At 36.0% G+C, this 10399-nt stretch overlaps 2 protein-coding genes across 2 annotated transcripts; both read left to right on the top strand.

Annotated features, from left to right (window-relative positions):
- LOC137745033 (fructose-bisphosphate aldolase 6, cytosolic) lies at positions 1-2690 on the top strand. The gene is made up of 3 exons (XM_068484886.1): positions 1-157; positions 1218-1445; positions 1640-2690. The coding sequence occupies exons 1-3, from the start codon at positions 130-132 to the stop codon at positions 2458-2460; spliced, it is 1077 nt and encodes a 358-aa protein (XP_068340987.1). The 5' UTR covers positions 1-129; the 3' UTR covers positions 2461-2690.
- Positions 2691-7754: 5064 nt separating this feature from the next.
- Positions 7755-10399, top strand: LOC137745032 (fructose-bisphosphate aldolase 1, cytoplasmic-like). Its single transcript, XM_068484885.1, has 3 exons — positions 7755-7913; positions 8781-9008; positions 9341-10399. The coding sequence occupies exons 1-3, from the start codon at positions 7886-7888 to the stop codon at positions 10159-10161; spliced, it is 1077 nt and encodes a 358-aa protein (XP_068340986.1). The 5' UTR covers positions 7755-7885; the 3' UTR covers positions 10162-10399.

Below are 10399 nucleotides of genomic sequence, written 5' to 3'. Positions count from 1 at the left end.
TTTTCCGCAAGGCCTTGGTCTCTGATATAAAACCCTCACTCACACCCACCATTTTCTCCCATCTTCCTACTCAATCTCTCAATCCATAACCGACCCTTAAGTTTCCGCTCTCTCTTCTCACCGTAAAAAATGTCGGCCTTCAAGGGAAAGTATCACGGTAATCATCGCCTAACGCCGTTACATATTCTCTTCATCCTTTTATCTATCGTTTGAAATACTCTGCCCTTTTTGTTATTGTTTGGTTTAATTTTTGAATTATATGTGTTTGCTCTGGTCTGTATCTGTATGTATTGAATTTATCGTATGGATTATGGATTAGTGTTGTATCGGTGCTTCTATCAAGATGATAATTAATTTTTCTGTGTTAAATTAAGTTTTGCTGAATTGTAATTAATACTTAATAGTGTGTGGATGCCTGGATGGTGCTTAATTTTGAAAGTTAATTTGAAACTAATTAAGATAAATGCTAAGGAGACTCTCAAAGTGTGACTCTTTACTCTCTCAAAGTGCGACCTTGAGTGGACTCTCTATGGACTTTTCCGCCACCTCGTATTAGTGTTTTACTGGTGTGTTAATGGTTATGATCATGTAGGGTAGAGAAAAATCTTAAAATTTTGGATTGTAGGGTTTGCCCTTTTGTTGTAAGAAATCATTTTTAATTTGTGTTATAATGATTGTTTTAATTAAGGGAATTGTTACTGACACTTCAAACTTTCTATATTTGGAAAGAAAAATACACTCGTGAGGAGTGTATGATGAGATTTACGAAGGGCTAATAACACTTTCCTTAATTAAATGATGATTTACGATCCATGTTTGTTTGAATCGATTGGCATGACCTGAATTTGAGGTTTATTTTAACGTGTAAAGCTCAAATTATATGAAAAATATACCTGTAAAACTCTGTTTTTGTCATCAGCTGACGTTTTAATTGATTTTTTACACAAGAAATTTAGTCTTAAAAATACGGGAGGATGATTAGGACTCGGATGCATAGGAGAGAGCACATTCGCTCAAGACAATGTGACTGTGACGGATGATATTTGCTTAATTGGTGTTTTAATTCAAAAGAATTTTATGTTCGCAGAGTTTGAAGCGGTCCTTTCGTCGTCGTGCTTTCTTTTTGTTTTCTCTTGTGGATAATCTAAGTTTGGGGTCTTAGTTTGCAACTATTTCTGTGACAGTTGTTAATATACTGAATTATCTTTGGCTTGCAGATGAGCTCATTGCTAATGCTGCCTACATTGGTACCCCGGGAAAGGGTATCCTTGCTGCCGATGAGTCAACTGGCACGATTGGCAAGCGTCTTTCCAGCATTGGCGTTGAGAATACTGAGACAAACAGGCGCGCTCTCCGTGAGCTGCTTTTCACCACTCCCGGTGCCCTCCAATACCTCAGTGGAGTCATCCTCTTTGAGGAAACCCTCTACCAGAAGACAGCTGCTGGTATTTTTCTACCTACATTATGAAATTCATGTCTAAAATCAGGTTTAATTCAAAAATTATGAATTGTTTTCAATACTCGTGTTTCTCCATGTATAGAAGGGTTCGAAAGTTTATCTATGACATTGTCATTTCTGTTTATTTTTTGTGCTTGGATGATATGTCATGTCATTGACATTTCGATTTATGCTATACAGGTAAGCCATTTGTTGATGTTTTGAAGGAGGGCGGTGTCCTTCCTGGCATTAAGGTTGACAAGGGCACTGTTGAGCTTGCTGGTACCAATTGTGAAACCACAACTCAGGGTCTGGATGGCCTTGGCGAACGTTGCAAGAAGTACTACGAAGCTGGTGCCCGATTTGCCAAATGGCGTGCTGTGCTCAAGATTGGCCCCACCGAGCCATCTCAGCTGGCAATCAACGAGAACGCCAATGGGTTGGCCCGATATGCTATCATCTGCCAGGAGAATGGCCTTGTTCCCATTGTTGAGCCGGAGATCCTGGTTGATGGATCCCATGACATTCAGAAGTGTGCTGATGTGACCGAACGTGTTCTTGCCGCATGCTACAAGGCACTTAACGACCACCATGTCCTGCTTGAAGGATCTCTCTTGAAGCCTAACATGGTGACTCCAGGATCTGATTCCAAAAAGGTTGCGCCCGAGGTGATTGCCGAGCACACTGTCTGCGCCTTGCAGCGCACAGTGCCCGCGGCTGTACCTGCTGTGGTTTTCCTCTCTGGTGGGCAGAGCGAAGAGGAGGCTACCCTCAACCTCAACGCCATGAACAAGTTAAAGGCGAAGAAGCCATGGACTCTTTCATTCTCCTTTGGACGTGCCCTTCAGCAAAGCACTCTCAAGGCTTGGTCAGGAAAGGAGGAGAATGTGAAGAAGGCTCAGGAAGCTTTCCTAACCAGGGCCAAGGCTAACTCGGAAGCGACATTGGGAGCCTACAAGGGTGACGCCAAGCTTGGCGAGGGTGCCGCCGAGAACCTTCATGTCAAGGACTACAAGTATTGATTGAGGAAGCTGTCGAATACCAAGTTGTTATGCGGTTAGAAGGTAGCTTTGTTTTCGCAGTCTCGTAACCTAGGTCTTTCCTTTTTGTTTGTTGAAACTTTCTTCGTAATCTGAGTCGTGCTGACATTATTACTGGATACTAGTAGGTTTTGATAAAAGCTTTGAGGAGAGTTTTAGTTTGTTCATCGACTTGGTTTTAGTTTGGAGAAATTTAAACTTCTTTTGTTATATATTTGGGTTGATCGAGAATGTGTTTATTTGAAATCTTTTGATTCATTTTTTGATTGGGTTAGGTATTGTTTAGGTCCAATACTGTATTGGGCTTTCACAACATTTTTGAATTAGATAAATTCAAAATCATAAGATATTCATTTATAGTTAAGAAAATAGACGAATACAATTTTATAAAAATGTTAAATTTAATCAAGTGGTCATATTGCTCGGGACTTTAGTGATTTTGTTAAGGGTGAGAGAGTATACATAAAAAATCGTCTCTTAAAAATGTGTGTTAAAAAGTTTTTCAAAAAAATGTGTTGTCAAATTCTAACCCTTATCCCGTATGAGGCATCCTTTATATAAAGATTATAAAGAAGGATCGAAGTGAAGAATATTCCAAAACCTAACAGCAGAACTTGTTCAAATTGTCTCCATATCGGATCGAAGTGAAGAATATTCCAAGTTTAAATAATTATTCAACATTGTTCAGAAAAAAAAATATTATTTAACAAATTAAAATTACCTTCCGAATCTGGATTCTTTCTGGATTATTTTTGCGAGAGATTCGTGAATCGTGTTTATTTATTGTACATATTGCGCTTAGAAATCGTTTTAAATATTTTTATTTAAAATTAAATATTAACCGTACTTGATAAAAATTAACAGCATAATGTATGATGAACAAATATAATTTATGAATTTTTAAAATTCTCACTAATTGGTCACCTTTTGACAAAAAATATTAAAATCCCCACTTGGCCAGTTGGCTCAACAGTTTCAGAAAAGAGAAGATAAAGAGAGATGGAAAGAGAGGCGCAGGTGATGCGGCTGATGCCTCCACAACTTGGTATTCATCTTCCTAACTACCACTTCTTTTCCTTCTTTCACAAGAATTTCAAAAGTCGACATGAATATTAAACGTTGACGTAGTTATATTGGCTAATAATAGCTAATGTACTCTACTCTACGTACTTCGTTTGTATTTTCTTTCTATAATTTAGACTAGTTTAAATATAATATAAATTGTAATAGAATTTGTACAAATGAGTCATGGCTATCAATGTAGAACATCAAAGTGTAAAGATAACACTATACAACATGCTAGGGTTTATTTTATTGATCTTTACGCACAATCTTACTATGCCAAAAAAAAAAAGGTAAGCTTTTTATTCAAAATAATATCTAAGATTGACATAAGTTGTCAATTTGATTCTTGAGATAGTTTACTGTCAACAATTTCAATTTTTTTGTGAAAAATTTCCATTAAATTAAAGAAACCATCAGTTCAAGGGGAAAGATTGATCTAATAAAAATACTTTCAATTTAACATAAATTTATCACAAAAAGACCAAAATTATTGATGGTGAATTTTAAACCTCAGGAACTAAAATGAGAATTTTGACAATCTCAAATATAATTTTAGATAAAAAAAAAATAAATAAAGTTTGGTATCATGTTAGACAATCATCGGACATTGAACTCCAAAAGCATAAAACGCTTGAAGTAAACCACGAACGAAAAATGTCATCATGCCATATTCTTTTGCATGCTTTTATTTTTAAGAATTTGCCAGTTTTGAATATTAAAGAGAAGATCGGCGTGGCATAAAAAGAAAGAAAATTGTTGCGCATGATCCCAAGTGATGCTAGTGACAAGATGCGATTGATTTTGGTTCATATATCAATGCGTTAAAAGTTTTTTTGTTCTTTTGTGTTTTTTAAAAAAAGGATTATGGAAGACTTGTATAGAGAATTTAATCTCCAATGATCATCATTATTTGATTTACCAGTGTCAGAAATCAAATACATGACGTGCTGGGTTGAAAGTTTGTTGGATGAGGCATATATATCAACTCTTATTGTTTTGACTTTTGAGGCTTTTTTTTTAGCTATATCATATGGAACTCCATTTTGATTTTATATTGTTCCTTGCAATTCTAAAGTCACCACTTTACTTTTTGAAACTCAAAATTCGTTTCCATTTTGACTTGTGGATTCTCTCTTCTCACTAAAACTTATAGGTCACATTCTGAAACATATATGAGATTCAACACTCAATAAGACTATGCTACATGTGCAATAAATATTATAAATCTCCATCCTGCGTTACATTCCACAATAAGAGAATATTAAGTTTAATATAAATTGAAGAGATGAAAAAAATATAAAAAAAAAAAAATGATTAGTATGGCGCACCCAAATCAAACCCATTTAAGAACAAAATGAGTTTTATAAAGATGACTTCCAAGTGTTAGAGAACAAAATGAGATCAAAATCGAATTTCAGGGAACAAGGTGAAGCAAACTTTGAATTTCAAAAAATAAAGTAGCAATCTTTAAGTTTTATAAAATAAAATAAGATTAAAATCAAGTTTCAAGAATTATAATTAAAATCGAGTTCAAAACAGCGCAACCAGAAATGTGGTGGGTGAGGTGACAAGGAACCAACATGAAGCACGTAAGATTTGACTCTGCAAAGCATACATAATAATGCAGGTGATGCATTGCAAACAATTTTATACACAAAAATAAAAAACAAATTCAATGACATTTGACAGCCTTGAATTATGTATCTAATTTATATATTTTTTTCAGATGAAGCATGAGGCCTGCGTGGACCGGGCGAGAGAGCCAATACGTGGCCGTGAAGCTAAAATTAGAGTGTGGTACTGAAATACTGTGAATTTGTATGATTAATTTATGTATTATAATATGGATGATCGATTAATTAAATTTAATTTAGAATACATTATGAATTACGTAAAACATTCATTATAATGTGACAACATTTTATAATTATATCAAGTTACGGTATATTCCAACATTACTGTAGTGTGTGATTCAGTTTTTAAGTTTGAACCCCTAAGTTCTATTTGTATAGTTTTTAGGTACGATCGATCATATAAAGGAGACATTGAAGGGGCATTCCAAAGCGTTTGATAGCTGCCTATAAGTACAAAGCAAAGAAAATTCATTGGAAATGCCATTCATGTTGTAAGATTATTTATCCTAGACGTCAAACCTACGAGAGATTTTTCAATGTGACTGGAACACGAGGTGGTACATCACGTATCACTATACCAATAGTGAAATATGTATGCTAAAAAGTTAATAACTTCAAAAATACATGTTCCCGTCACAATGAAAAATTTCTCCAAAACTACCAACACTAGAGAGGCTACCTACACACATGCCCTTCAATCAAACTAGTAAAATATTACACTTTCCCCACACTTTAAGTGAGTATTTTTTACGGATCCGGATTCTTTCCTCTCTCATTTTCCTTCACTTCCAGTCTCTTATTTTATTTGAACGCTCACGATTAAGCATTATCAACATTTTATGTTGACTTTTTTATAAAGAGAGACAAAGAGGAAAGTGAGAAAGGAGGGGAAATGAGAGTATTTGGAGGGAAGAAAATCCTACTCCATTTTTTTAGTGCTTCTTCTTTGTAAACTACAACAATCAATTTATACAAAAACAAATTAAATTGGCGTTGGAAAAAAAAAAAAAAAGACATGCATCTCAAATATAGGAGATTTTTGGGCCGACAGATAACCTAGCATATGGGCGACCGTACACAAAATTTCTAATATAGGCGCTCAAGATATGAATACGTGGCTCTAATATTTTGTGATTTTAAGGGAATTGGATCCCATTTGGATTCAAGTTGTATGAATTTTAGGAATTCCCATATTTTAGTTGTTCATTGTATATTGTGCGGTCAGAAATCATTTATTTTTTTATTTAAAATTAAACACAAATAGTATTTGACGAGAACTGACCGCACAATATATAATGAACGGTTAGGATGTGGGAATCCCTAGGATTCCCACAAAGTGAATCCAAAGAGGATCATTTTCCGATTTTAAGCACACCAAAATACAAATAGGATAGATGAAGATAATAAAAGTATATGATCAGTTTTTTTTTAAATCTCACCCGCTTATTTTACATTGTAAATTGTCTGCAAGATATGAATATAGGCTAAAAAAGGCAAGCACTGTGATAAATACCGGAACCTAGATTGCCGGTGTTGGTTTTGGCTATCACAAGTTCACAAAACCAAAACCAAAACGGGAGTCGCCTTCAAACCCCACAGGATTTGGTTGGCTGGTTTTACTTTTTTGACCCCCTACCTACCGACCTAACCCAATCACGGGGACGGCGGCTGGTTTTGTGAAAACCCACCACGCTGCCTAATTACTTTGTTACCCTCTTCAATTAATTTAGGCTCTAACTTAAAAGGAAATATAAATTTGTGGATATTAAATAAAACATATGCGTGCCGAAGTAAATCTAGAGGCTTTGTAAGGCATGTATTTCGATAGAAGTTTTATTTTCTCATAATGTATTCTAATTTTTGGGCTAATTATTCTTCTGATGATTGTTTCAACCTCTAATATTCAAAAGTTCATTTGATCTTAAGGTAGTACGTATTTCATAAAATATTGATATGAAGACTCTGACGTTTTTAAAGCAATTTTATGAAGAAAAAAAAAAGAGTAACGCTTATGAAATTCTGTTGCAGTAAAATTAAATCTAATTAGAACACTGAGTCACATAAGCAATCACAATATGTATGTGGTATTTTATTTTCTTAATCATTTAAGTTAAGACATGGCAATCAAAACCATACCTAACACACATGGTAATGTCATGAGTTATTAACACCACTATTTCTAAAACAATTTCGAGAAATGCTAAGTGGACTCTTTCAAAAATAAGAATTTTCATAAACTCTCTGTCATTTCATGTTTTTAGTATAATGTTTTATAACGTTACCACGAGAATCAATGTTAAACTGTGTAGCAGAAAGTACATGAAAAGTTTCACTTTCGAAAGAGTTCCCTTAATATTTCTCAACAATTTCATTGGAGATACTCAATTAATGGAGAGAACAAACATTTTAGGAAAAAATAGATATGTATTGTTTCTTGTAAGTTGGGAGAAAATCCACAATAATGAATTCGTATTAATATAAAATAGGAAATAAATTTAGGTCCAACTAAGGGCTGGAGGGCAAAATGGTAAAACCAGAAAGAGAAAAGTAATAATAATTTATTTGCGTGGGAACTTTCGAGCCGTACTCGCATAAAAATCCTCACCCACCCTTCTTTTTCTTCCATCATCTCTTCCTCTCTCTCGATCTCTCAGAAAACAACCAATTCGTCTTTTTCTTCCTCTCGCGATCTTCAGCTTCAATCGAACATGTCTGCTTACAGAGGCAAATACGCTGGTAATTTACTCATCCCTTTCACTCTGTTACTTGTTTATATCGATCTGTTAATGTATCTATACTTATTTTTGTTTTGATTAATTTCTGAGATCTGATTGCTTTTGTTCATTTTTAAGCTTTGATTCATGAAACCATGTTTTTTCAGTATGTTCGGGTTGTTGAGTGATTGGATCTTACTTCTGTGTTCGATATCCGAAGACCCAGATTCGTTTTTTTCTATACCGTATCGATTTCTTGCAGTTTTCTGGGTTTGGGTTATCAGAAAATTAATCGTTTTTGCTCCTGAAACCTCTTTTTGAGTACTTTGATTACTAAAATTTAGATCTAATCTGACTTGTTTAGTTAATATGCCTTCTGGGTTTTACTTTGTGAAGTTGGAATACCTGTTGACTATATTTTACTTCAAAGTTAAATTCAAATTTATGGATTAAGAGTCCACAAATTTGCAAGTGTGCTTATTGGGGTTTATGATTTTTTCAGTCAATTGTTGGTATGGGATTCGATTGACAAAGTTGTTTGGTACTAAATCTAGATCTTTTGATCTACATTGAAACCCTGTGTTTTTATGTGTGTGATTATCTTACTTATTCATAACACTTTACCCTTCAGAGTTCCTCGTTGTATTTGTTTCTTTTTTCTTTTGATCTGAACTTCTAATAGTTTTGGAAGCATGTCACTTGTAGTAATTGATTTTTCGATTGTCTTCGGTTGTATTACTTGCTTGACAATGAGGGGAATTTGGACTTGTCCGAACTTTTGTTATCATTCCATATTTTCTTGTTTTTTGTAATTTAATGTAGATGTTTCGATGTGGGTATTTATATTTTGTGATTGGTCTATGTTGGCTGAAATTTTTATGCCTTGCAGATGAGCTTATCGCCAATGCTGCCTACATCGGCACCCCTGGAAAGGGTATTCTCGCTGCTGATGAGTCAACTGGCACAATTGGCAAACGTTTTGCCAGCATCAATGTTGAGAATGTTGAATCAAACAGGCGTTGTCTTCGTGAACTCCTCTTCACTGCCCCTGATGTGCTCCAATACCTTAGTGGAGTTATCCTCTTTGAGGAAACCCTCTACCAGAAGACCGCTTCAGGTATTTTGATTTAAGTTCTTTTGATACTTCGTCATTGCACAACTATTTGTTCTGTTTTATTTTGAAACAAATATGTTGTGTATGCAGTGTTTTTATTTTGTTCGAACAATAAATCCTTTGAATTCTTATCGTTTTGTAAAGATTTTATTTTTTCAAGAGAAGTTTGGGTAAAGCAGTAAACAGTACTTGTTCTGTTTGTAATCCTGTTTTGACAATCCTCTGGTTACATGAATTGTTACCCTTTTCCGATTTATGCTCGCTTTGGATTGTTCTTTTCCTAAATAATAGTGTCAAATTTTCCATGGGATGGTACTCATTATTATGTTGTGCAGGCAAGCCATTCGTTGATGTCTTGAAGGAAGGTGGTGTTCTCCCTGGAATTAAGGTTGACAAGGGTACCGTTGAGCTTGCCGGAACCAATGGTGAGACCACAACCCAGGGTCTTGATGGCCTTGCCCAGCGTTGCCAGAAGTACTATGAAGCTGGTGCACGGTTTGCAAAGTGGCGTGCTGTGCTCAAGATTGGCCCCACTGAACCATCTCAGCTGTCCATCCAAGAGAATGCCAACGGGTTGGCTCGTTATGCCATCATCTGCCAGGAGAATGGCCTAGTCCCCATCGTTGAGCCAGAGATCCTGGTTGATGGACCCCATTCCATTGATAAGTGTGCTGATGTGACCGAACGTGTTCTTGCCGCATGCTACAAGGCCCTTAACGACCACCATGTCCTGCTTGAAGGAACTCTCTTGAAACCCAATATGGTTACCCCAGGATCTGATGCCAAGAAGGCTTCACCAAAAGTGATTGCTGAGTACACAGTTCGTGCCTTGTTGCGCACTACCCCTGCAGCAGTCCCTGCTGTTGTGTTCTTGTCCGGTGGACAGAGTGAGGAGGAGGCTACCCTGAACCTCAACGCCATGAACCAACTCAAGGGAAAGAAGCCGTGGTCTCTATCCTTCTCCTTCGGACGTGCTCTTCAGCAGAGCACACTGAAGGCATGGGCAGGGAAAGAGGAAAACATCCCAAAGGCGCAGGCTGCTCTCCTCACAAGGGCCAAGGCCAACTCAGAAGCTACTCTTGGAATCTACAAGGGTGATGCCAAGCTCGGTGAGGGTGCCGCTGAGTCTCTCCATGTGAAGGATTACAAGTACTGAAGAAATTTACAGTTCTTGTTTCTCTTGTTTTATTTTTGGAAAACTATCTTGCGGTCTGTGTATGACTTTTGTCATTCTCAAGCGTATTTTTAGGGTTTTTTCGAACTTCTGTACTTCATCTCGGATTTTAGGATGGTGGTAGAATAAAAAGCTTGACTACCAGTGACATGTTGAGTTTCAAAAATGTTTCCTAAACAGTTATTTTTGATTGCCTGAATTGAAGATAAGCACTCTAATT

This window comes from Pyrus communis, chromosome 9 (genome assembly GCF_963583255.1).
Source record: "Pyrus communis chromosome 9, drPyrComm1.1, whole genome shotgun sequence".
Taxonomy (NCBI): domain Eukaryota; kingdom Viridiplantae; phylum Streptophyta; class Magnoliopsida; order Rosales; family Rosaceae; genus Pyrus; species Pyrus communis.
The sequence above is the reverse complement of the archived record's forward strand: the minus strand, read 5'-3'. Positions and strand labels throughout refer to the sequence as shown.

Excerpts from the sequence above, each read along its gene's own strand:
- LOC137745033 (XM_068484886.1), top strand. The coding sequence starts at position 130 with ATGTCGGCCTTCAAGGGAAAGTATCACG. Across the intron at positions 158-1,217 it reads CTTCAAGGGAAAGTATCACG|ATGAGCTCATTGCTAATGCT; the intron begins GTAATCATCGCC and ends TTTGGCTTGCAG. Across the intron at positions 1,446-1,639 it reads CTACCAGAAGACAGCTGCTG|GTAAGCCATTTGTTGATGTT; the intron begins GTATTTTTCTAC and ends TATGCTATACAG.
- LOC137745032 (XM_068484885.1), top strand. The coding sequence starts at position 7,886 with ATGTCTGCTTACAGAGGCAAATACGCTG. Across the intron at positions 7,914-8,780 it reads TTACAGAGGCAAATACGCTG|ATGAGCTTATCGCCAATGCT; the intron begins GTAATTTACTCA and ends TATGCCTTGCAG. Across the intron at positions 9,009-9,340 it reads CTACCAGAAGACCGCTTCAG|GCAAGCCATTCGTTGATGTC; the intron begins GTATTTTGATTT and ends TATGTTGTGCAG.